This window comes from Lonchura striata, chromosome 11 (genome assembly GCF_046129695.1).
Source record: "Lonchura striata isolate bLonStr1 chromosome 11, bLonStr1.mat, whole genome shotgun sequence".
NCBI lineage: Eukaryota > Metazoa > Chordata > Aves > Passeriformes > Estrildidae > Lonchura > Lonchura striata.
The window spans coordinates 13,915,583-13,942,574 of record NC_134613.1 but is presented as its reverse complement, the minus strand read 5'-3'; the positions used below and the strand labels follow the sequence as shown (position 1 = coordinate 13,942,574).

The 26,992-nt window shown below is 39.9% G+C and overlaps 1 protein-coding gene across 1 annotated transcript in view; it reads left to right on the top strand.

Annotated features, from left to right (window-relative positions):
* The window catches only part of FBN1 (fibrillin 1), a 145,430-nt gene that overhangs the window by 104,740 nt on the left and 13,698 nt on the right, over positions 1–26,992 (top strand). The window contains exons 33-55 of the mRNA XM_077785902.1: positions 3,060–3,182; positions 3,728–3,850; positions 5,999–6,124; positions 7,665–7,787; positions 8,342–8,464; positions 9,324–9,488; positions 9,885–9,953; positions 10,070–10,195; positions 11,449–11,571; positions 11,681–11,839; positions 12,734–12,805; positions 15,008–15,133; positions 15,896–16,018; positions 18,061–18,186; positions 18,901–19,017; positions 19,346–19,474; positions 19,739–19,858; positions 20,311–20,436; positions 22,382–22,531; positions 23,773–23,838; positions 24,542–24,658; positions 25,017–25,136; positions 26,737–26,859. Of these exons, the coding sequence (XP_077642028.1) occupies positions 3,060–3,182; positions 3,728–3,850; positions 5,999–6,124; positions 7,665–7,787; positions 8,342–8,464; positions 9,324–9,488; positions 9,885–9,953; positions 10,070–10,195; positions 11,449–11,571; positions 11,681–11,839; positions 12,734–12,805; positions 15,008–15,133; positions 15,896–16,018; positions 18,061–18,186; positions 18,901–19,017; positions 19,346–19,474; positions 19,739–19,858; positions 20,311–20,436; positions 22,382–22,531; positions 23,773–23,838; positions 24,542–24,658; positions 25,017–25,136; positions 26,737–26,859 (2,775 nt within the window). The remainder of the gene's footprint in view (positions 1–3,059; positions 3,183–3,727; positions 3,851–5,998; positions 6,125–7,664; positions 7,788–8,341; positions 8,465–9,323; positions 9,489–9,884; positions 9,954–10,069; positions 10,196–11,448; positions 11,572–11,680; positions 11,840–12,733; positions 12,806–15,007; positions 15,134–15,895; positions 16,019–18,060; positions 18,187–18,900; positions 19,018–19,345; positions 19,475–19,738; positions 19,859–20,310; positions 20,437–22,381; positions 22,532–23,772; positions 23,839–24,541; positions 24,659–25,016; positions 25,137–26,736; positions 26,860–26,992) is intronic.

Here is a 26,992-nt window from a genome sequence, read left to right as displayed (position 1 = left end):
ATGGATATAAGCACTGCAATATCCCTTTAAAGATGGTATTAGAGAATACAGTTTGCATTCCCTATTTGATCTTTACCCAGGCAAAAAAGTATTGAAATAAATTGAAAATTTTTACTGGAGAAAAGCTTTTTTATTATTATTCAAAGCAAGTGGAATGACATTTCAGTGGCTGATGCCTGAGAAAATTGATCCCAATATAAATACCCATATTTGGGTATAGATTTATACTTGCAGCTTTCATTCCAAAGAAGATTCTAAGCTTTTTAGAGTGTGTCAAACAGCTGATGGGGAACAAGTGTATACTGCAAGGGCCTCAGTGTTGTGGTGCTGCTGTCCTGCTGGGAGGTGTTAGGGGGGGTTCTCGGGTTCTCATGTACAATGTGTCAGTGGGTCAGTGTGTGGTGGGATGGAGTCCTCAGTCACTTTATGGAGAGTGGAAAATTCGGCTTGACTTTTCTTAAATTTGAGCTTGAGCATGACTTCATTGTGGTGTAGCTGTTGCATGCAAGTTTCTGTTTGTGTTTGCTGGTGGTTTAAAAAAAATTCTTGGCAGAAACTTCTCTACTGGTGATGGGGTTTTTTTTCGTATTTTGTTGTGCTCTGCAGGGTATAAGGAAACTTATGATTGTATGTTTCAAAGCATCAAATAATCAAATACAGTGGAGTCTTAATGTGAGCAGTGGTTTAACAGTTTGGGGTTTAAAATAATGTAAAGGTTAAAATATAGAGTGTTTGCCTCAGCTTTTTTATGTCAGTGTATACTGTAGGTGACCTCTCTAAATTCCTTCCAGTCTTTCCCCAAGCCAAAATGAGTTGCATTTTTTTCAGGCCACCCTTAAGATTTTTTGACAGACGTGAGTTTCCTGTTTAGGGTGATGTTATCTTCATGAGTTTCTGCACATGCTAAAGGCAGAACTGCTCTGACATTATTCACTGCTGACCCTTTTTTTAAGTTTTAAAAAGTAAGTGTCCATTTGCATGTTTTCAGGCCTGTTGGTGGAGTTAACATTCATTAATGGTAGATTCCAGCTGACAGATTTAGATTCATATCTAGATGTCAGCATTCAGATTATGAGAATTCTCATATCTGGGGTTTTGAGTCAAAGCAATGCCTCACTTAGAAAGAGACTCAGAAAAGTAAGATTGGATTAAATTCCACTTCAACAGACTAAAAAACTCCAAAACATTAAAAGCCAGCCCACCAAAAAAAAAAACCAAAAAAAACAACAAAAAAAACCCAACCACCCCAAAAAACCCACAAAAACCAAATCACAAAAAAAAAAAAAAAAACAAAAAAAAAAAAACCCCAAAATCTCAACAACAAAAAACCCCATCAAACACAAAACTCACCAAACAAAACACCCTGTCCCTCCCAGCCAGCAGTTGTTTTGGGTGTTTTCTGACTATTTAATTTTAGGATAATAGACAGATGTTGTCTTCTTTTTGAAGTCATGTGTTGCCTTTGTGAAAAAGCAATATATGTGTACAATGCATAGTGAAAGAATACAGCCTTTTGTCTAGAGAAGTGTGAACAGATAAACCTAAGAAAGTGTTGTAAAGGAAATGCTTAAGGTGGTACCTGGACACTTTCTGCATTAGCTCCACAGCCTCACCTTCTTTAGAGAGCTAATAGTTTGCAGGTAAAATCATAGGGAAATTCAAGTCTGTGATTTTGGGGCTGGAAATCCCAAAGGTTGTTACATACTTGATGGCTGATGCCTTTTCTTAATCATCTTCTTGAGAAGGGTCTGAGATGGGTTTTTGTCTGTGGAATCACGTAGAGTTGTCAGCTTGTTTTGCTTTTCCATCAGCTCTTTTACGGAGGGAGATGATTGGCTTATAGCAACATCAAAGACACCTGGGAGGGCTAAAAAATAGGTATCAGTTTTAAGTGGTTTGATTTGAATTCTAGGTAGGTTACATCCTGCATGGAGGTAAAGTGCAGATCAATAGCTCAGTTACAGAAAATACTGTAAAATCCAAAGCTCAGATAGGCAAGAAAATGCCTGCCAGTTTTGTTCCAGTTACCAGTAGTAATTTCTGGAAACTTTGCCTTCTTGTAATGTCCTGGGTTGACTGTATGGCGCTTTTATCCCCAATCATCTGTTCTGCTTATCCTGAATAATAAGTTTTGCACCTTTAAGACTTGTTCCAGGAGTGAAGGGGGGGAGAAGATTATACATTCTCCAACTACTTATATGGAGCGTTAATAATGTTTTATGAGAAAGAAGAATGGAGTTCAATTTGTTCTATACATTTTGACATTGCCAGAGAATGCCCAAAAATGAAAATAAGGTGAAAATAGCAAGTACTGAAATAGAATGTGCTGGCATGACCATGTATGTTGAAGACTGGATGACTTGCTACTTGCTGTCTCCAAGGATGCTGACTTCTTCCCACTGTGTTAGGTTTCCTGAGCTCCTAATAAACTGCCTGCCTGATGAGCTCCTCAGCTGTCTGGTAAATACAGTGGTACAGCCTGTCCCCCACCTTGCACACAGCCTCTGGCCAACCACAACCTGCTTCATTCCCTGCCTGGGGACAATCCTAGGGGCAGCCAGCTGGTGGTGCCTGGCTGCCATTCATCAGCATCCCTGTGGATACATGGGGGCTGTGGGAGTGCTGCATTCCAGGGGTCACTGGGCAGCAGAGTTTCCTTTGACAGTTTTTAGCAAACTCTGCAATGTGGAGCCACCAGCGTTGTCCTTCTCGGCAGACTGTGCCCATGTCTGTAGGATGGTTCGTTGGAAAGGATGTCTTCTGAGGTACTGTCTTCCTTATCAAATATACTTCGGAGTGAGCTGCAGCAGCACTGCTTTAGGTGCCTATCAGAAGAACAGGTAGTGGGGCAGCGTGTTTGAAATGTGCTACGTGCTCCTTTGCTTTCCTTTGCTTTTATTTGTAGTGATTTTGTCTTCACCTTTCTTTTTAAATGTCATGTTGTAAAGAATGCAGGCTTGCTTTCACATTCACCTTGTCTTTCTTGAGAAATTCTAGTGTCAGTTATCTGGATCTGAGAAAGTGTGTTCCTTGAGCTCCTCAAACATCTCTGTTTACAGATATCAATGAGTGTGAAATTGGAGCCCATAACTGTGACAGGCACGCCATATGTACGAACACAGCAGGAAGCTTCAAATGTAGCTGCAGCCCTGGCTGGATTGGAGATGGTATCAAGTGCACAGGTGAGAGTCTTATGCATTTGTATTTATTTGTAAGGTCTGACCACAATGGGGTTCTGGCAATTCTGAAAAAGGTAATACCACACCTATAAAATGAGAAGGCAAATGGTTATTGAACTTTTTAGTTTGATTTGACATGATCTATTGGAGGACAAGTTCTACAACATGGTATCTATGAAATCAGCATTATCTCATGTTTGCCTTGTGAAATGATGAGAACAGACTGTACCATGGAGAGAGATGATTTGTGCTTGAGGACAGCTGATGGGAGGCAGTGAGGGGCCTCCTGGTGCTCCCCTTGAAAACAAGGTACAGGCCTTAGTACTGAGTGCCCTGGAACTTCCTCAGTCACAGTTACCTTGTCAAACTTATTGATGGTCTGCAAATAAGCTGTTCCCCACTTTTTCTGTCAGATGGCCACACATATGTATGGGTTTTATTATGAAAAATTAGTTAAAATAGAGCTTCTGTGTGCCATGCACTATTTAAACTTTGTATTAAAGTATGGGTTTTTAACTGTTTTTTCCCCCTTTTTTATTATTTTAAAGATCTGGATGAGTGCTCCAATGGAACTCACATGTGCAGCCCACATGCTGACTGCAAGAATACGATGGGCTCTTACCGCTGCCTGTGTAAAGAAGGTTACACTGGGGATGGTTTCACTTGTACAGGTGAGCTGTCTGAGAGAGAAAGGATGACCTCCAGTGGTACTGTGCAACCTAAGTTAGTCTATGATCCAATACACAAAAACAGCTTTTAAACATTTGAAATTTTCATTAATATGTCATCATTAATTGTCTTTTCCTTCACCTAGGTTGCTATAGCTTAAAATAAATATATATTATACACAGTCTAACTCAGTAACTTTTTCTCCCTTGATAAAATGCAATTTTTCATTTAGCTTTTCTTGTTAGTTTAAATGAGTGGCAAAATTATTAAAATAATGCTTGATTATGTAATTTGGCTAGTTAGTAAACTAGTCTATTGGCTACTCACCTTAATGTTTAAATAATAGGGCATATACATCAAAATTACTTCACCAAATTGCCAAAAAATGTTTGTCCTTTCCACAAGTGAGTGTGCGGTGTCGGTCTGCTTTATTCCATCATCCTGAGAGCTGGTTTCAGGATGCAGTGCTGGCATGTAGAATGAAGGAAGTAACTGCTTCTGAAACCTCATTTTATAAACTGTAAATGAGACTATAAAACTTTGCTAGAGAGATGTTTCCCACCCACACTTCAGTCTTCTTCTTTGAAGACCAGATTAGCTGATGTGTGCTTAGTCATGAGGAGCCCTGCTCTTGCACTGAGGATTGCAGTGTGGCTGGGGATGCTTGCTGTCTGGAGCAGAGCCATGTGACAGAGCTGGTGGGCCAGGTTTTCAGCTGGTGCAAATCAGCAGCACTCTATCAACTGCAGCAGGTTTTTAGAGCATCTTAGAATCTGGATTATCAGGTTTAAGGCTGGATTTGAGTAATTCCAAATTCTAATCAGACCTTGGAATTCTGTTTAATTCTCTCAGTATCATTTCATCTTGAATCTGATTCAGCTTCCTCAGTGGCCTTCCTAACCCAGTACTCGTAGTTAATTTCCTGTATGATGATTTCCAGGAGTCTGTAAACTACACCCTTCAGATGGAGTGCTTACAGAATTTCTGCCTTCAGTAGAACTTTTTTTCTATTTGGATACTTTATTGTTTGTGAATTCAAGAGGTATCTGGGACTCAGACTAGAGCACTCAGATGTTCTGTAAGCCCTCTGCCAAAGTGTGCAGTGTGCAGCATTTTCCCTGGTAGGTGATTTTTGATTTACCAGCCACGGACTTTTCAAAACTCATGCTGCCAGCCAGACTCTGTTGCAATAAGGAGGTGTTTTTGTGATGTGTAACATTTCAGCTCAAGGATAAAGGGCCATGATCTATCCAAAGGTGAGTGGAGTCCAGTTGGAAGGCTGTTTGTCTAATCAGCAGTTAACCTACTGTGGCAGCACATTTCTCTCTCTCTCAGGATTTTTCATAGAGGTGCTCAGAGAGACAGAAAGAGAAAACAATTTCTATTTCTGCTCCTTGTTTTTCTCATGTGGAATGTGTTTGCAGAATTGTTTACCTGGGGTGAGTGCTTGATTGGATTCTGGTGAGGATTGTTTGAGCCTGATGGCCAATCCAACCCACCTGGGGCTGGACTCTCAGAGAGAGTCACGAGCTGTGTGAGTCAGAGATGATAGAACAAGTAGGTTTTGTAGTTTTAGTATTTTCCTTTATATAGTATATTACTGTATTTTAGTGTAATTATAATAAAGAAATTGCTCAGCCTTCTGAATTGAGTCAGACATCATCTCTTCCCATTGGGTTTGCCTGCTTTTACAACAACCTACAGTTTAGTTTTGATGAAGTTCTTTTCATGGCACTTTTTGTCATTGTTTTGATCTTTGGCATGGAGAACTGCTGATTACCTTATGTTTGCTCACTGCATAGTAAACTTTTTTTTTCCAATTACTGCCTCTAGGCTTCGCTGTAATAGAAACAATAACTATAATAAAGTTCAAGTGCTCATTCTGAGTCAAATTTGACCTTGTGTCTGCCTACTCTAAGAGTCTATGCCTTTCTGATTTTCCTTTCCTGGTTAGAAATTGTATTTGCAACATGTCAGGAGTATACAGAGCCTGTTACATGTAGTAACCTCTGCACATAACTAGACTGCAGGTTCTTCTGCACATGTTCAGACAGAATAATTAAACTACTTGGAACACTGAATGCTTCAGCCCAGATGTTGGTGAGAAGACCATCTTCACTGCTAACTTGCAATATCCCTTCCTTTTACAGATCTTGATGAATGCTCAGAAAACTTGAATCTCTGTGAAAATGGGCAATGCCTCAATGCCCCTGGAGGGTATCGCTGTGAATGTGAAATGGGATTTTTGCCAAGTGTAGATGGGAAAGCATGTGAAGGTAATTCTTTGTAAGCTTTAAACAACACTCAACAGATTCTGCCTTAATACTATTTTATATTCCAATGTTTTACCATTATTTGCTGTTGTGGTTCTACTGAGAACTGCATGAATTTTTAATAGTATTTGCTTTTTTGCACTTCATACATTTATTATGGACCTCTAGATGTTCATCTACCTGCTGTGTATAAAGAGAACAGCTTTTCAAAGCCTTTCTTACGATATATTATTTTGGGGTCCGATTGGTGATCCAAATGGCACTGATAGCTGCTATTTCTTCTTGATCATTGATGTCTAGTTCTTCATTTTATTCAAAATAATTAAACAGAAAAAGTTGTTGCTTCACATTGGTAAGTATGAAGTTGAAAAGCAGTGATTTGGTAGCCAATATAATGCATATGCTTTGAGGGCTTCGGTGAGGTGCAGAAGCAGTGTGTGAAGCCTTGCAGAAAATCTGTATGACTACACAAAAAAAAATCCTGTATGACCATTTGTTCAGTTTCAAAAGTGATCTGTCAGTTAACAGTTTGCAACTCATTCATAAGAGCTTTGCATAGGCAAAGATTCAAAACAAATAACAAACATGTTACCAATGTGATTAAGGTCATATATTTGAACATTTGAGATCCTTGTTTGTTATAACACTGATCAGTTAAGTCAGTCAAGAAGATGCCAGCCCTATCATCTGACATAGTAATAACTCATGACAACTGGTATTTAATGGAGTTCATAAGTATATCACTTTAAAAAGGATTTTTCCCTTTGAAAAGCATTCTGTATATTTTTTAGAAATCTACTGAGTGAAATATTTGAGAGTGAGTTTTTCTTTAAATGAAACCAGTATTAGGTTTCATAATGTTTCATGAAACAATTTACTTTCAAACCTTTTAGCAGAGTTTAAATAGCTTTTTTAGAGGCTAGTTCCTGTTGCTAAAACAGACATGCCTTCATGTCTCAGATGTGTACGCTAAGTGCAGTATTTTAAGGTCCATTGTAAACATACACATTTTAATAGTATCAAATCAGTTGTTCTTTGTGCAGTGCATGTGGCATTCAGTAAATACTGGTTCAGACTCAGTGATTTGGAGAAAAGACACAAAAGGGTCTGCTTGCCAAACTTTAGATCTGTCAAATGCAGAAACCCAAAGATGAACATGAAATTCACCTTTGAGCTCAGAATTTTCTCTTGCTGGTGTCCAGCTTCCTGGGGATGACTGCTGATTTATAATAAACTTCATTTTATTAAGGCATGTCTTCTGCTATGTTTAATATTGCTACTTGTCAGATTAGCCCACTAATAAGCTAGGATAGTTTCTGGCATAACTTCCAGAGATATTGGAAGGAGCCTTTTTCTCAAAAAAATCATTATGGATTAGATTCCTTAGGTTCCAACATAAATCTTCCATGTTACTTTTTCTTGTCTTACATGATGTGCAGAAGGTGTTGTCTTCTAGACTCATGCTACTGAAAATGTTTGCAGTTCTTTATGTCTCCAGAAGATCAGAAAACCTCATATTTTTTGCCTCCTGTTCCTTATTCAGATATTGATGAATGCTCACTTCCTAACATCTGTGTCTACGGTACTTGTCATAACCTCCCTGGACTCTTCCGATGTGAGTGTGAGGTGGGCTACGAGTTGGACAGAAGTGGTGGCAACTGCACAGGTAAAACTTTGAACAACATGCCTTTTAATCTTCTGTCAATGCCGTAGTCAGCTCCTTAGGAAATTCTTTTAAGAAGCTGTACAAATCAAACTGGATATAGGAAAATACAGACTTCCCTACTGTATAATACAGGATTCACCATACCTTTTTTATGCTCTTCTTTACTGTTCTTTGTCCACCTCTGATATCCCCTTAAGAAGGGGAAAAACAGATCAGAGAATCCCTCTGGCAGAGATGTATTGTGCCTTGTACAGTACTGGTAAGATATGGCCTCATCTTGTATTTTTCCCTTAATTTTTTTTTAGTACTTCATGTGAATCTTGTTCATAGATTGATTTTTTTCAGGAAAAATGATTTTTTAATTTTTGCTATGAAATGATGAATTAATCTCAGACTTCTGTTTTTCTAAAATGCCTGTTTAGTTTTTAGAGCTTTCTGGAGACCACGATCTCCTAACTAATGGATTTGTGATGGTCAGCATATGGTACCTGATGTATCAACAGTTTTGAGTGTCCTTGAATATTTGCTTACCATGTGCTGTGCTTTTCTTCCAGATGTTAATGAATGTGCAGACCCTACAACCTGCATTAGTGGCACATGTATCAACACTGCTGGTAGTTACACCTGTGAGTGCCCTCCTGATTTCGAGCTGAATCCCACCCGCGTTGGATGTGTTGGTAAGGGACCACTCCCTGTGCTGTTCACAAGGGAAATTCCACAGAGGGGCTCCAAGCTGGCTGCTTAGGAATAAAGTCCCAGGTCATGGGAAAGGGTTTGATCAGGCCTTTCAAGTCCCATCTCACTGCCCCTGGCTTAGAAGCTGTAATAGGGCAGCAGGAGCATGTCCATAGCTGATGCATCATGCCAGCAGTGCCCTGCTGCCAGAACCAACCCCCTGGGGCTTGTTAGAGCTGCCCACAATTCACAGCAAGCAGGAGACAATTTTAAAGTTTGACAAACTTAAGTCCACATCCAGCTGGCCCCAAGATGGCAGGCAAATGAAGCTGTGGCATGAAGCCACCCATGCTCTTGGAGCACTGAGTGCACTTGGCTAGTGGAAATGCTCTTGTATTAGGCTCCAACTGCTTAGTAATCCTAATATTTTTTTGGTTTTGTTTGTTTAAGAGGGTGTAGGGATGCTTCTCAAATTTTAGTGTGGTTGAAATTCCGAACATTTAGTAAATGCTTTCCTGTTCGTAAACCTCGAGTAGAGGAGAAAGCAGTGGATAGCTGGAACTGGAAAGATATACAAATGTGAGGGAAAATGTGAGTGAAAATGAGAAAAAGCCTGGCTGACATGCCCTTGGACTCAATAAGTAAATTTCCTACTTTGTGAAAAGTCCAAAAAAGCCAAGGAATGGGGCACCAGCAATCTACCTGAGTGGGAGATGCTGGGTCCCCTGAGCAGCACAACCTACTTGGCTTTGGTGTCCTGCAAGAAATGGGAGCTGTCTGTAAGTGTCCCTCACCCTGAGAGGATGTGCTGTGTTTTGCTATCTCCTAAGATGTGTTTGTCCTTGTGTGCATTGTGATTAGATACACGATCTGGCAACTGTTACCTGGACATCAAAACTCGGGGAGATAACGGTGGCACCTTCTGCAGCAATGAGATTGGAGTGGGTGTCTCCAAGGCCTCCTGTTGCTGCTCCCTGGGCAAGGCCTGGGGAGTTCCCTGTGAGCACTGCCCACTGGTGAACACAAGTAAGTCTGCAGTTCCTGGCTTAAACACAGCAGTGTGTTTGGTGGGCCTTTTCCTGATTTAGCCAGATATCTGAAATACTGGTGTGCATTTATTGTGGACATGCAAGGGACTGGTTTCCACTGGTCTTCACCAAAAACTTCACTAGTCTTTCAGAAAGATTATTTAGTCAGAATGTTATTATCTCTTCTGAGAAAGTTTGCTATTGCACTGAAAAGTACTGAACTATTTATGAAATGGAATAACAAATAATGTTACAGAGTAAAATCTAACATCTCTAGCAGGTTAGTTTGTAAACTTACATTTAAATTGTCTGTAATAATCTGATCCATTTTAAAAAACAATTGTGCTGAAAATGTTTCTACTATCATATGCTCATAAATCTATTTTGCTTTCAGCTGAATATAAGGTTCTTTGCCCTGGAGGGGAAGGATTCAGACCAAACCCTATTACAGTTATATTAGAAGGTAATGTTTGCAACTTCCTACATTTACATGTCTGAAATTGTGAAACTCTGTAGGGAGGGTCTTTTTTTTTTTAAATCAAAAACATTAATAAAATGTTTGTGTGTTTGTTTGAACAGATATTGATGAATGTCAAGAACTGCCTGGCCTTTGCCAAGGAGGAAAATGTATTAATACATTTGGTAGCTTCCAGTGTCAGTGTCCTTCAGGGTACTACTTGAATGAAGAGACTCGAGTGTGTGATGGTATGGAGCTTTCACTTAACTAGTCTTCTGCTTTATTCCTTAGAAATAATGCCAGATCAATATGCAGTGAATTAATCTTACCTTGAAAAGGAGCATAACCAGACTAAGCAGTGTAAAGCTATAGGATGGGAAAATTGAACAAGTTGAAATCTTGCATGAAGATTAAATCTTGACCATGCTGAAATATATGCAATTTTTAAAAATTATCATAGTTCGATCAAAACCTGAAAACCCAGCAATTTTTTTCTATAAGTTAGACATAATTTGGTAACTTGCTCTAAAAAATAGCTGTTTGGTAATGGGCAATGAATAAACAGATAAAAGAACAAACTTTCCCCATGAATCTGGTGGACTGATGTGTCCATGTATTTTTCCACTGCTTTTTTCATTCCTGCTGGTCCAGTCATCAACTGAAAATATTGGTTGTACTGCAAAACATTTTCCTTTCCGCAGCACAGTCAGAAGTATGGATCACATTATGTGCTGCTCTCAAGGTGTACTGGATATAAAATCTTAAGCAACCCATCAAGTTCTAAAATTTCCTGTTGTCCAGGTTGTCTTTGATCTTCCAGATTGTTAATAATGTTAATGTAGTGCCTATGAAGTGCAAAACACTGCAGAAATAAAAACCATTTGGGCCCTAAATTAAGGCTGAACCAAAGTGCTTCATCCACATTATGTTTATGTAGCCTGACAGGTGCTAAGTGGTGTGTCAAAGATACTCTAAAATTTTAAGGCTAGGGAAATATTTTTTAACTTTTGGGAGCTGAGGTGTTTTGGAGATGGTGTTGTGTTTGGTTTTGGTTAGATTTTTTTAAACAAAACTTTGTCTCTTGATGATGGCAATATGACATCTTGTGTTGGGAAGGTGGCTCATTTTCCCAAGTCAGGCAATGCTCAGTCGGAACTCCACAGGGAACCACTTTGGTTATTTTCCAGATCTAAGAGTCCAGAATGGAGGAGATCCTCAAATACTATTTTTGTGCAACAGATGCAAAAGCCAAATTGCTGTTTCGGAGCTTTCCAGACATATCAGAGTTCCCATCTTTGCATCACAGCTGGGCTTTCCATGGTAACCTGTGCTGCCACCTCCATTTCTGTGTGGCTTCACTCAACCATGACCTTCCTCATAGCCCTTTCAGCTCTTCTCCACCAGTACCTTCCTACCTCACATGTTACTGAGACATTTTTGTTCTCAAAGACACAAGAAGAAAGCTTCTGTGGCCACTTACTGCCTGCTTGTTCTCTTCTAGATGTGAATGAGTGCGAGACACCTGGCATTTGTGGGCCTGGCACGTGTTACAATACTGTTGGGAACTACACCTGCATCTGCCCTCCTGATTACATGCAAGTCAATGGAGGAAACAACTGCATGGGTATGTGCTGGGGTTTCTCTAAAGCTTTTTCTTAGTGCATTGGGCCAGGGAGATCATCTTCCCTAAGGGATGCTACTGCATTGGCCTGAGGTTTTTTTGATTTTCACAGATATGAGAAGAAGTCTGTGTTATAGAAATTACTATGCTGACAATCAAACCTGTGATGGTGAGCTGCTCTTCAATATGACCAAGAAAATGTGCTGCTGTTCCTACAACATTGGACGTGCATGGAATAAGCCTTGTGAACAGTGTCCTATCCCAAGCACAGGTACATCTTTGCATTGCAAAGCTATCTGAAAGCCTTGGTAACATCATAATTACTATGAGTGAGTGTAACACCATTAGAGATGCTATGTCTTTTTCTGCTCTTTTGTGTCTAAAATGAAGGGATTGGTTGCCTTTTTGTCCTGGAGATGACCAGCCCTAGTCATGATGAATGCATATGTGGAGTGGTTTGTGTCCCTGCTGCTGGGTTGTGCCTACCTTGTGCCAGTTTCACTATTTCAGAGACTTCATGCTCTGTATCAGTTAATCCATCTCTTTGCAAGTGCTTGTTGATCCATTGTTGAGGCACTGACCAAGACTATTGGTATTGCTCCAATAAATATGGGGTCTGGTCTGCTCTGCCTCGATTGCTGTTTGCTCTGAAGGGCCTTTGTGTAGGCCCAGGGCTTGCAGAGATGCCTTAGTGAGCCTGAGAATGATCTGTGTTGAGCAGTCAAATGTAAGATGTAGAGTGTCTCTGCTATTTGCATGAGATTAAATACATAATAAATACATAAATACATGACTCTTCCACACTGGGTAAAACTGCAGGACATCCCTCTCTGGTTTGAGGTGGTTTGCTTCTAGAGCAACTTCCTAGACACTTGATTCTTCGAACTTGTAGTTCAGGTTTTTATGAGTCAGATCTGAAATTGTATGCACACACTGTAATGCACAGGGATACGCATAAGCAGAGCAAAATAAGCATGTGATCCTAGCTGAATGAGAACCCAAGGGAACTCATGTAGAGAATCTGGGAAAGGGGCTGCCTACCTCTGTGTGCCCTGCAGGTTCTGAAAGAGTAGAAGAAGAACTTTCTAGGCCAAAGCATAAGATGAATTTTTGACAGTTGATTAATTCCAAATACTTTAATCACTGCTCTGCTTTCCTGTTGCAGATGAATTCTCCACACTCTGTGGAAGTCAAAGGCCTGGCTTCTTCATTGACATTTATACAGGATTACCAGTTGGTGAGCTATAATTTATGTTTTGAACTAAATTCCATGCTACCTCTGCCCAGGGAAGAGGGGAGGTTTGTTTTCCCGGTTTTGGTCTTTTTTTCATGTGAGGAATAACAATTAAACAGTGTAATGGAATTCAACCCTCTGTTTAATTCCAACTTAAGTGCAAACTGGCTACTCCTAGCTGGCAGCAGTGACAGTTGCTGCTTGTAATCAAGGCAGCACAGAGCTCCAAAGAAACTGTGATCAGGGCTACATGAGCAGGGCACAGATACTGGGAATGAGAGGTCTGGGAGTAAGGCCAACCAGCATTTTGTCTGGGAGGAACTGGGAGTCTTTCCTTCAAACTAAAGCAAGATTTAGTCTGACATTTCACATCAGTCCCCCTGGGTATTGGTTTGACACAAAAATCCTTTTTTCTGCTCAGCTGGAATATTTCTCACATATGTTATTGTGTGTTACATTTGAATTGTGAGTAACAAATTGCAAAACAAAAAGAGGGAGAGAGGAGGAATTTTAGGACAAGAAATTGAGTAAATCCCTTATGGGACTCCCTTTTGTTTTCATTTACACTAAAATGCAAATGAAAAGCAGATAATGTACCCTGTAACAAACAGAGATGGCCTATAGGCAGTAATCAGATGCTTTAGCATGAAGCTGTTGCTGTGGTGCAGTGTTTAGCTAGTTAGATGAAAATATTTCTAGTAAAGTGGGGAATGTAATTTTTAAAGAGGTTACAGAAATGCACAGTATTTGTTATTTACAAGGTCATTTCTTGGAAGCAAAGTTTCCCCTTCTAGCTATTAGCATTAGTCCAGATTGTTGCAGAGCCTGCTCAGCTAATTGGGCTCTTCATCAGCATCAGCAGGGAGCTCCTGGATGTTGCTAACATGCACAGGTAGAAGCTGCAGCTGCAGTGTTTGACACATGTGCAGGGGTGCTGCAGGCTGCTCTGTGTGTGCTGCCACAGCACAGAGCTGTGCAGTGCAGGAGCCAATGGAAACAGAAGGGCTGTCCCACAGAGCCCAGCAGCACAGCCAGTGCATGCAGCCTGTGCTGGAACTGATGCACACACAGCTTCTCACAGCTGTGCAAATCACAGCTCTCCCTGCTGCTTTGGGATCCAGGCTGGGGCACTCAGCCTGCTGCTCTGCACAGGGGTTACTCGTGTCCCATACACCTGCAGGCACAGGATCAAGGGAGAGCCCTCTGCAGGGGCAGTGCTCTTGTACCCTCTAATATTTGCCTGCAGTCCAATCATCTTCCTGTGTTTGGATAAAAGTTCTATACAGTTACTCCAGAAACATATATAGTTCTGTTTTTAATCATCCTGTATATGAGAGGACTCAAAATTACAGAATCTAATGTAGAAAATTAGGGGTTGGATCCAGCAGCAAAACAAAACAAACCAAAAACCAAAACAAACAAAACCACATTATCTGATGGAAACTCCTATCAGCTGATATATTCTATGACTGTGTACCTCAGTGCATATGTCAATGTTTACTGAAGGCAGAGGCTTTGGAGGAGTCTCTGAATACTCCCATGTCAGAATATTAAGATGTGTAAGGACCCAATAGGAAAGACATATAGTTGTAATAGCAGCTGGGCTTTTTCTGCCAAAATCAGTTACTTTAGTGGGTTGTATGTAAAGCATTGGCAAGCCCTGGCTGCCTGGCTTAATCAATGTAATTAATAGCATGTTGGCAGCACTTCAGATGTTACATTGGCACTTTCAAACTGTTACATAAGACCCTGAAAGTCTTTTCAGATTAACTAGGGTAAAACAGTGCAAAACGAATTCTGATGAGTGTTTGCATTCAGTCATGCTCTCCTGTATTAAACCAAAGACAGTTCCACTGTCTCTGTGTTTGGCTCTTCCCAACAACCCCACTGTGGCACTTGGGAAGGTGATGAGGTTCATCAGGGCTGTGGGTGGGAGACATGATGTATCTTCCTCTGCTTCCTCTGTAGCAGAATATACTTTCAGTACAAAAAAGAGTAAGAACCTGAGAAAACAGGAAATACCTAAATTTCCACAGTTTGGAGTAACTCGCTCACTGTTCAGTTGGGAACATTCTGATCATTCTGATGCTTGCATTATATGTTTGATAATTATCTTAAAGGGAAAATGCATAAGGACATACTCTGTAGCAGAAGATTCCATGGAGTTCTCAGTACAAGTATTTAAAAAAAAAATTATTCTTGCAGATATTGATGAATGCAGAGAGATTCCTGGAGTGTGTGAAAATGGGATCTGTATAAACATGGTTGGCAGCTTCCGATGCGAGTGTCCTGTGGGCTTCTTCTACAATGACAAGCTCCTGATCTGTGAAGGTAGAGTGCTCCTCTCATCCAGAGGAATGGTGTTTCAACAGCTGGCAACTCAGACACTGCCAAATCAGAGCCTTGAAGGCATCCTTCAGGAGGAGAAAATACTGCTGTCAGTGTAATAAGTCTGTGTTAATTCAGACATTTTGAATTCTTTTGCATAGAAAATACCACATTTTCTGTCAGACATCTAAGGCCTTGAAGGCACATGAGTCAGCAGTCCTGGGAAGTAGGTTTGTTTTTTTTTCACATTTGATAGTAAAGCCAAGAACAAAATACCATCATGAGTCAGATCATGCGCACAATTTTTTTTAATTCCAAAGTATTTTTTTTCAATGGAACAAATATTTTTGTAAAAAATAGAAACAGATGGTTGTTTATTTCTAGTTTAAACATTCCCTAACATTGTATTAGTCAGTTTAATGAAGAAACTGAAGGTAGCAGATGAGTCGCTGTCATTCTCTGCTGTTTGTTATGACTGTTGACAATAGGTGCTGTAGGCAAGGCATTGAGGGCTTTAAGTAAAAGCTTCTTCTGTGTGCTACTTCTAAGTGAAAACCCATTACATTTCTGGGAAGATAAAGTTCTCTTTTTGCAACACCTGAAGTAAGGAAAATTGCTCAATTTTTTTTTTTTTTACTAAAGCTTAGTGATGACGTTTACATTGAAAGCTACTAATTAATACCTGTATGCTAAAAAAAAATATGATTTGAGCATCTTTCCACTGCCAGCTTATTATAAAACTCAAATTCCTCTTTGTCTTGACAGATATTGATGAATGCCAGAACGGACCAGTTTGCCAGCAAAACGCAGAGTGTGTGAACACAGCTGGGAGCTACCGCTGCGACTGCAAACCTGGCTACAGGTTCACGTCCACTGGGCGCTGCGCTGGTGAGTGCCTGGGAGGGCTCCAGGCATGAGGGGGCTTTAAGGGCTTGAAAAAACATCTCTTCTCTCCAGAAAGTTGGTATTTCAGGAGATGATCTGAGCTTCAAGAACTCTTCTCTTAAAGTCTTTTAGGGCATCCCATAAACACTGAGGTAATTCCAGGCCCATCACGTGGATGTGTAAGTGGGAGTTAGGAACCTAAGTAGGTGTTTGTCTTTCACTTTATCCCACCAAATACAAGCATTTTTCTTTAGCCCTTGTCACGTCTAGGAAGGGAAGACCATTTGATGCACTACCTTTCTGCATTTTCTGATTTTCATTATGATTTTCTATATGTGTTTTAGCAATTTATTTTCCATTTGTATTTTTACAATAATTCCCTGCTTGCTGCTGGAGCCTTTCTTGATAAGGTAGACTTATCTGCTTGCCTGTATGCAATAACTAACTTGAAAAGCTTATTGTTGAATTTCCAAACTTTGATACAGATTTAAACAGGGCCCATAACATGATTTTTAAATATTCACAGAGAGGGACTGAAGTTTTTTAATCTATTTGCTTTTTCTTACAATATCTTAGTCCAGAGAGACATTCAAGTTATCTTACTTACTTGAAGAATTCCTGAGATTTTAAAGACTGCAGTGGGACAAGCTGCTATAATTATTATATACTATATACATTTCTGAACAAAATAAGAATTACAGCGGAAGCTAGTAACATTATCATCAGGTTTTTGCTTCTCAGTACTTGAGTTTTAGGAAGTGCACTTTTCCCTGCAGTACAGTTCTTCATTGTTTCATGTGACCCTTGTGGGAAAAGGGTGTAGGGGAAATCAGAACACTACTATGAGAACTAAAACTTTGCTTTGTTAAGCTATGCAGTGGCACATGTAAATATTCAATATGTTCCTAATGTAATTGTTGTTGTTAAGGGTTCATTACAGGAGTACAGGAAGAGCAAGGGAAGGTTCTGATATGAGTTACAATTCCAAAGATGAATTGGCACAAATAGTAATACTTCCCTGTATTTTGCTCTTATTTTATATGTGGTGAAAATAAAGTTGCACAATTAGAGTAAAAATAAAAGTAGTTGATAAAGTATGTGATCCAGCAAAGGAAGGAAATTCCCAACCACTCTGCTGGGAGCACCTTGCAGTACTGGATTAGCCATGCTACTGCATGGAAAACTATCACACCCCTGTAGTTTATGTGCTATTGAGTCAAACCCAATATATCACAGCCACTAGTACTAGGAGTACTGCATTTATCTTACCTTCAAGATAGCATTCTTCTGGTGCTCTCTATTGTGGTAAACTAAATAGTTTTTCTTATAAATTAGTTTTTCACATGACTATTCATTGCCCACAAAGCACTGGGGTCATAGATTTTCTTTTGTCTTTGCTCTCCTGAGCTGAAGATCAGGTGTTCTTAAGACAGTATTGGCTTTCCTTCTGCCTCCTTCAAACTGTAATTAGCAGTGCTAATTACATCATCATCAATGGCATTGGGAGAGCTCAGTCCTCAGAGTTACTCACAGCCCCATGGGATATACAGAGGTCCTGAGGATGGGGCTGTTGGGATTGTCCATGACTGTCCCTGTGCCAAGTACAGTGCAGAAGAGAGGCAGGAAATGAATTTTAGTACATGAAGTTCTTTGCAATTAGGAGCAACTTGACTCTTGCAACAACCTGGGGATGGTTTGCTGAGAAACTGTGTCTGCTTGGCTTAGATTGCATAGAAAAGAAAATTACTGAGCACTAGAGCCTAATCAATTTTAATACAAGCTCATGGCAGCACCTCAGTTCTCATATTTTGGAACTGCAGCATAAGAAGGAATTTTTTTCAGGTCCACAAATATGGGAAGAGGTAATTTACATGCAAATAAGCCCCTTTTCTGGGATTTACTTGGTAATGTTTTTGTCATTAATACATTAAAAATACTATTTTAAGTTAGGCCATACACTGGATACTGTCTTGGTTGCTGCTAATGCATTTTTCCAGCCTTGTCCTTTAGAAGCCTGAACTTTAACTGCACCTCTTTGTTTCCAGATCGGAATGAATGCCAAGAAATTCCCAATATCTGCAGCCATGGGCAGTGTATTGACACTGTTGGAAGTTTCTACTGCATTTGTCACAATGGATTCAAAACCAATGATGACAGAACAATGTGTATAGGCAAGTATATCAAATTAAACTGAACTTAGGCTCCCATTAAAATAGTTACTAATTCTGTCCTCTCTGTAATAAGGAGTTGCATTACAATATCTGAGATTGTGAGCCATTTGCCACCAGACAAAGGTGTAAAACTGGCTATTAGAGATGATAAAAAGCTGCTTCTGAATGAAAACCATCTAAATAGAGTGAACCTTCAAAATTACATGTCCTGTCTAATGAACTGCTAATGCTTTCATTTTTGAAGAAAATATTTCATTCATCTTAGAATTTTCTGGAGCATCTTATCTCATTTATTCCTTTAGGCAAGAAATTTAATAAATTAATATTGCAATGCAGCAGTTATATATGACCTACTTGTTAATAGAGTGAATGAAGGGTAGGTTTCTTGCCAGAAAAAAACCTTTTTCAGAAGCAGTCATTTAATTGACAAGGAGATTTTGTATTTAACCCATTCACAGCTGTCAGTTGTGTTGTTGTATGAACAAATTGAGATTTCAGAATGCTTACAATTAAAGGTAGCTTACACTTACTTTGGGAAGGGTGATACAGGAGCCAAAGTAAAGTAAATTATTGTTGCACCCTGGATTATTTTTGTAGATGTTAATATCAAGTGTGTAAATGTATGTAAAATCTTCTTTTTGAGAGATATGGCAATCCTTTTCCCATCTGTTCAGTGTGTGGGCAGTGGGTTATTTCTCTCTCGTTCCTTCGTAGATATTAACGAGTGCGAGAGAGATGCCTGCGGCAACGGAACCTGCCGGAACACCATTGGCTCCTTCAACTGCCGCTGCAACCTGGGCTTCATCCTCTCCCACAACAACGACTGCATAGGTGAGGAGTGCTGAGCACAAGCACGTGTTCCCGAGGCTTTCTACTTCTAATAAAAGTACCAGAAGTACTATTAAGTAACCCTATTTTGTCAGTCTCAAAAGTCTCTTTGATTATGCACGAGCCACTTGAATGTTGGCCCAACATACAGGAACATTTGAGTTCTAGTCCTGCTCTGACAATTTTATAATATAGTAATTTCCTCTCGCTTGCTTTTGAAATGGGATTGTGTTATCAGTTACTTTGTTGTTACAGTGGAAACAGAAATCTCACTTACCCAGTTTCCATTGTTGCTGATGATTCTGACATCTCTCCATGTTATTTGTCCTAGATGTGGATGAGTGTGCAAGTGGAAATGGAATGCTCTGCAGGAATGGTCAATGTGTGAACACCATTGGGTCCTTCCAGTGTCTCTGCAATGATGGCTATGAGGTGGCTGTGGATGGAAGGACTTGTGTTGGTGAGTGCTTTCTTTAAGGGCTGAAAAAAATACAGCAAACCTTGAGCAGATATGCTTAGTGGAACAGTAGGGTCGGAGAGAACTGTCACACTGCCATCATTGTACCTAGTAGAAGGAAACAATGACAAGAGGACAAGAGGATGACTCCCACTCCTGAAGAGTTCCACCTTCAGTTTGATGGAATCAAAATTAAAGTGGCATCAGTCAGGGATTTATTGAGATAACAGCAATTGCCTTAAATAAATTGTCTTTCTTTTCTTCTAGATATCAATGAGTGTGCACTGGAGCCTGGAAAATGCTCCCCAGGCACATGCCAGAACTTGGATGGCTCATTCAGATGTATCTGTCCTCCTGGATACATTCTGCAGAATGACAAATGTGAAGGTGTGTACAGAACAATCCTTCTTTTGTCTCTTTCTTAGCTGCTCACAATTGTTACCTATCTCCTTTTCGTTTAAATGTAAGTAATGTTTAGTCTTTTGTGGCAGTGTACAGATCTGAACTGTAGCCACTAATAAGTCTCTCACTTCCTAGAAAAGGTCTCACCAACATTTGTTTGAACCAGAACTACTTGCTCTGAACCCTAGAAAAATGTAATCCCAAGCTATTTCCTTGGTGGTGCATTGCTGAAGTTTGCCCACTGCCTGAGGATTTGAAAACGTAACTGTGGATTTTGCACTTGGGCTACTGCTTCCTCTCTCTGGTTTTTTTTTTTTTGGCTTTTTTGTTTGTCAAATATGATGGATATCAGTGATGATGTAAAATTGCCCTTTATGTAGTACAGCTGCCAGTGTAAATATTATTATTTTTCATCTCTTTAATTACTTTTCTTACAGACATTGATGAGTGTGTGGAACAGCCAGAAATTTGTGCCCTGGGCACATGTAGCAACACTCCAGGCAGCTTCAAATGTCTGTGTCCAGAAGGCTTTGTATTGTCTTCCACAGGAAGGCGATGCCAAGGTAAGTTCATTCCTATTTTCTGGCATTTCAAAATTTGTTTGCTGTTTCATAAAAGCCTTTTTAGAGAGCTGTTTCTAATACAGCAAGAAAGCTCTGGACTCAAACAGTGTTTTTCATAGGGAAAACATGATAATTCTGTAGCTGGGGCCAGGTTCTGTCTTGCCCTAACATCTGTTTTTCATTAAACAGAGCACTGCAATAAAAGGGGTGAAGTTAATGTTAAATGCACCATGTTAAGCAAAGAAATGATGTTGTCCTGAAATCTTTTCTTGCACCCTTGGAAGAAATGTTGTCGCTACCTGGATTCTTTGTAGACAGCAACATGACACAGAGATGGAGCATGAGACTCAAGGAAGCATTTCCAGTTTTAAGGCTCTCCTTAGCACTTTACATATTCACCATAACACTTGTTATCTGATGATCCTCTCTGCAAACGTGGGTGGAAAAAAAGAGTGTTGGAAAAAATTTGCAAACAATGTTGTGTGGACAATAAGTACCCATCTGTTTAGGGAAATCTGAAGTGTCATTTGGCTTCCAGATTACTGCATACACAGTTCAGAGCCTAAACTGGGGCACTAACATATGAGATGCTCAAAGCTGAATATGTAGTAACTAAAAGCCACAGGTTAGTTTATTTTGTGTATAAAGAACCAGAACAGAAAATTAGGGAGTGAGTTACTTTAAAGGCTTTGGAAATGATTAAATAGATACAACATTAAATATCTTATACACTGCACAGTGGGAACCACTGATGAGTAAGACCTATATAAGGACCTCTGTAGTTTTGCTTGGCACAGAGCAGTGATGCTTGTTGACACCATAGCGAGTTCTTCCCTTCACAGTGGGCTAAATGAAATTGTGGTTTTGGTAAAAATGAATCCAACCTGCAGTAAACATTCATCCAAGTCTTCAAACCACCGTGCAGTTTGGCACAGTTACTTCACTCAACATCAAGAAAGCATGTTTTAGCTGTGTTTATGTAGCTTATATAAATGAAGTTTCTTCAGTCTGAGGGTTTTCTTTTCTTCAGGTAAGAAGAAAAAAAATCACAACCTACCAAGAAACAAAATCCTAAAAAAGAATGCAGCCCAATCTTCTACTTTTTTAACATAGGCCATTGTTTCACACAATGTCAGAGGAAAGTGCTCACTTGTGTATGCATTTCAAAAGGGCTTCTCTCTATGCCCTAGAGGACTGTTCTTTTTTCAAATATCTCAGGCCAAGCAAAGTTTTCTTTAAAACTTCCCATTACCTAGGACTTTGTTAAAACCTGGACATTGCCCAGCATTGATGCTGCAGCCGGAAGACTGGATGAGCAGCTGCTTCCAGAACTGCCCTGCTGCTGTCTGCCTGCCAGCACAGAGAGCTGCCAGCTCCCTGCCTGCTGGATGCTTGTGGTCTGTGATCTCAGTTCTGTCCAGCATCCTGGTTACCCAGCTTCAGGGGACAAAATGTGGTGCCACAGGGAGAGTTTGCTTTGTTTGTGTATACCTCCGGAAGAGTGAGGAAGGAAAGGGCTGTTGAAAATTGCCTCTCATTTTAGCACTACACAATATTGTCATTGCAAGTTGATGAAAATCTCTTGACTTGAGTGATTCTTACCAGTAATAAAGTCATGAGGCAATATTCCTTTTTTTCAAAGAGGAATGAGGATAAGAGAGGACAGTACAACCCTTCCATTTCTGCTGGACCAAAGAGAAAACCCTTGCTTTTCCATGACTGAAGTAGTAAACTGTTCCATAGCTTTTCTTTACTGAGGTAGGGAGCTTCCCTCCTTATTCAAATCTTCCACAGTCAGAGACAATGATAGTCCCTATTAACAGAGCTAGATGGAAGTTGGGTGTTTTGGTGGTGTGCATCCTGTAATTTTGCAGTCAACACCTCTAAGTGAAAATTGTGCCGAGGTTATTCTTAACTGCTCATAACAATTCTTTTCTCTATGCAGATCTGAGAGTGAGCTACTGCTTTACCAAGTTTGAAGATGGGAAGTGTTCTGTGCCGAAGTCCCGAAACCACTCCAAACAAGAGTGTTGCTGTGCCTTAAAAGGGCAGGGATGGGGAGATCCCTGTGAGCTCTGCCCAGAGGAAGCAGATGGTGGGTTACTGACTAGCTTATCATACTGCCTCTCTGAGTAGAAAGGAGATTGGGATTCTTATTAGAAGGAATTTTGAAAAAATAGTTTTCTAAAAGTGCTTAACCCTAGTGTTATAGGTCTCTGTAAAGTAGATGCCATTGCAGTCTTAAAAACTACATCCCTTGGATAGTCAGATATCAAGCATATTCCTTCTTTGCTTATAGATTTGTTACAGTGTTTAGCTGCTGGGTATTTTGCTATGGAGATATCACATACAGAAAGCAGCAAGTAGGTCTTTAATAGGCTCTGAGTAGCAATTCCTACAAGACAAAAATAGAATTCTCCTAATTATAAATAGTTATAGAAAGAGGTGCCATAAACTTGAAATCTAATTAAAATAAAACCCCAAACAGTTATACTGGATCTGCATCTGAATTTTGTTTTTAAAATATGTAAATTTGCAATCTTATAAAAAATAGCAGGGCATAAAAAAATACAGGCCTTGAGGAAGGAAAGCCTACTCAGACCATTGCTAAAGAAACACTTTCCTTTGTTGGTGTCCTTTTTAAGACTGATTAACTCGACATCAAACAACTCAACAGGCCTCTGTAGCATCGTGGTGCAATTTGCTGAACGGATTGTAATTCGTGCTGACAAATGCGGTTAACAGCATTACTGGCTTCAGCAATACATGATTGCAGTTCATTTCATTCATTAGTCATGTAGATTTTTTGCAGAAAATACTCACAAAAGCTGAGGTTAGAAAAGAGAATTAGAAGTGCCAGTTGCAATATTCCTCCTAGGCCTACTGCCTGTGCATGTTTCATTCCATTGACACGGACCATGTGAACCAAAGTCAGTTGAAAGGCACAGCTTATGTTGCAGCATTTCCTTGAAGTGTCAGCATATGTATTTTTCACAGTCCAAACTCTCCCAAAGGATATCAAAACCCCTTTTCTCGTCTTTTAAAAAAGAAATAGCTTTAAGATAGCCGAGTCTGGATTAAATTATGCTGTCTTCAGAAAATAAAGGAAATTTTATTTTTACAGCAGAAAAAATGCAGTCACTACTACTGATAGTTCTAAAATAGAAATGACCTGAACACGAGGAGGATGAGCTGATGGCAGTGGTTGCAGGTAGTTTGTGCAGAATGCTGATTGCCAAGATTGAATTTAACATATGGTTTGATTTTTTTTTGTGTTTTTTTTTTTGTTTTGTTTTGTTTTGTTTGTTTTTTTGTTTTGTTTTGTTTTGTTTTCAGAGGCATTCAGACAGATTTGTCCATTTGGAATTGGCATCCTTGTTGGACCTGGTGATGCAAGGCTGGGTAAGTGCCTGAACTGCATGGTGCCACTTTTACATCAGTGTCCCTTTACCTCCCATAAGCCATTCTCCATTTCAATTGAGAATAACACCTCTGCAACTATTTCCCAAAGCCATGAATTGTGGAAACTTCTAGGCTTTTTATCTTCCCCAATTTTTCATACTGATTTCAAATTCCAGCTTGGCTATCTCAAATATCAGAAATTAAACTTCTTTTAGAGCTAGGAAACTTACTAGGAAACTTAGAGAATGGATCTAGTGTCACGTAGCATACTTGTCTTTTCTTATACAATATGTGTAGCCTGTTTACAGTAAATGGTTTTAATCCTCCAGAAGTGCAAACCACGGTTTCCCAGATCCCTTCAGTACATTCTGTTCTCTCCCAAGACAAACAGCACTTCAGCCTTATTGGCAAAAGTTTGCATTTAAGGAGTACTGGATGACTACTGCTTTTCATATCTGCTGCTTTCCCTGTAGTCCCAGTCAGAGAGGTTTATACCTGACATTTAGAATCAGTTTCCTTTCTGCATTCTGAAAGCTGGCCTGCAAAACAAATTCTGTGTCCTAATCCTAATATGTCAGAATTTAAATATTAATATTTTTGTGATCTCAGAAATATTTCTTGCCAGAGCACTTGTTCTTTGAGAGAAGTCTAAAAGCACATGAAGCCAGTTGCACTTACTGTGTTGTTTGTATTTCTGGTTAAGATGTGGATGAGTGCCTTGATCCTGATAACTGTAAATTTGGGCAGTGTATCAACACAGATGGGTCTTTCCGCTGTGAATGTCCATATGGTTACATCCTACAAGGAGCAGAATGTGTGGGTAAGTACAACCATTCCAGCTTCCATTTCAAAGATCTCCTGAGTTGCTAAGTATGGCATTAAGGAGCAGTGGGGTTGTTTTATTCTAACATTTTGGAGTCTTCATCTCTGCTCGTGCTTAAAACCTGCCAGAGCAGGGCCTGAGCAATCTACTTCAAGTTGGCCCTGCTCTGGCTGAGTGTTTAACCCAGGTAGCCTCTAGCAATCCCAAATTATTTTAGGAGTCTGTGGTTCTAATTCAGCACTTTAAGTGAGCTCTTGCATTTTCTATTTTTCTGGTTGTACATCAACAACATGGATTTTTTATCATTTTGATGGGGTATAACCATGTATTCTTGCCTTGGTTTAACTACTTGCAGACACTGATGAATGTGCTGTTGGAAACCCATGTGGAAATGGAACTTGCAGGAATGTGATAGGAGGCTTTGAATGCACCTGTGTAGAAGGATTTGAGCCTGGGCCAATGATGACCTGTGAAGGTGAGACTCCTGTGTGCTAAGGACTGTTGTTGTAATTGTGTTCCCTGATTTTGAAAACAGCTGAGGGGAGTAAAGCAGCTTTAAAAATAAAATATGGACACTTGGAACAATACCTCTTTATCTGAAATGGGAAAATGGGCTCTCCTTCCCATATCCACCTTGAACTGTAGTATGTTTTTCTGACTGGAGCTGGGGTGGACAGACTTTCCAGTGGTATCTACTAAGGGACAGCCCAGAGAGGAGCATGTTGGGGTGCAGTCTCTTCAGAACAGTTCCAGAAGTGCTGCTTACTGTGTGTATGGCTTTTGCCTGTCTCCTTGAGTGAAGAGACTCACTGTGCATGATGAAGATAGGAAATGGGCTGCTTGAGTGAGTTAGGGAAGAAACAGGGAACAAACAAGAAAATACAAATAAAGTACTCAGCAATTACAATGGTACCCCTAGGTTGAATATTTTTCCTGCTTTGGGGTCTCATTTCAAAAATTAAAATTTGAAAATGCATGAAGAGAAGTAAGGAAGATCAGAGGTATAGAAGAAAAAGAAAATAATTTTAGAGTGTGGAAAATGTGGTTGAAGAGATACATGATTTTATAAAGCCACAAGAGGTAAAGGTACCAAAAATAGAGGGACCATGTTAGACAAACCAAAGCAAATATTTTTATATGCATGGTACTTATTGGAAGTACCATGTGGAAGTAAGTTGTGGAATCCTTTGCTACAGAATATTAGCAAGTATAAATTGACCCAGAAAGAGATTATACAAATTTGTGGGGGAATCCATCAGTGGAAATTAAGCTTGATAGTTTGGTTGTGGCTTCTGGCTGTGGAAGCCCTTAAATTGAGAGGCTGTATCAGGGGAAAGATCTCTGCATACATGGTATGAGGTTTTTAATATTCATCTTCTTCTGTTACAGCCAGGGAGAGGAGAATGTCCTAGGACGTTCTGACACTGTCCTCTGACTTAACACAGCTGTTCCTAAATTATCTGCCATAGTCTATTTCTTTGCAAGCCCATGCAAAAGAATGCTTCTATTTTTGCATCAGATTGCTTTATTTTTACATATAGTTAAAGATTCATTTGCTTCTCTGTGGAATTCGGGTAAAAGCTCAAATTGCAGAGGAGGAGCTAGCTGAGTGCATAATCATCATTATATAGCAGTAATTACTCAAGTAGTCCAGGCATTTTGTATGTAAATGCACTTCAGAATAATCTTTCTAGTAAGGATATTGTTTTATGGAATTCAGTTTATGAAGAAGCTGAATTCCTGCATAACCAATCAGAAAAAATGAACCTAGGTGCGGAAAAGATCTAGTTTTAACTGAGCAAGTATTTTGGCAGCATGGACCTGGAAATTATTTCCATTGGCTGCTTGCTGTTGAATTTATTGAAACTTCAGGTAGCTGTGCAAACATCCTGGCACGTCTGGTGCCTGCTTCTCTACAGAAATCCATGAAGAGTGGAACCAAGGGTCCCCAGCTATTAAAATCTAGTCCTCAGTAAATTGTGATATTGCCTGTACCTAAAGCCTGTGCACTCAAGTCTGCTGAGTTTTACACAAGTATTTCCCTCCTCCCATGCTCTTTGTCGCCCCAAATGCAGATGTGAATGAGTGCATTCAGAACCCTCTGCTCTGCGCTTTCCGCTGCGTGAACACTTTTGGATCCTACGAGTGCAAGTGCCCCGGGGGGTACGTTCTGCGGGAGGACCGGAGAATGTGCAGAGGTAAAGCTCCTACCAGGCTCTCACAGTTATGAGATAATGATTTCAGTTCCTGCAGGGGCAGGGCTCTGACTCACTGCACTATTCGGGCAGAGTTTTAATCCCAGGAAGTAACTGAGTCAGAATTTGGGAAGAA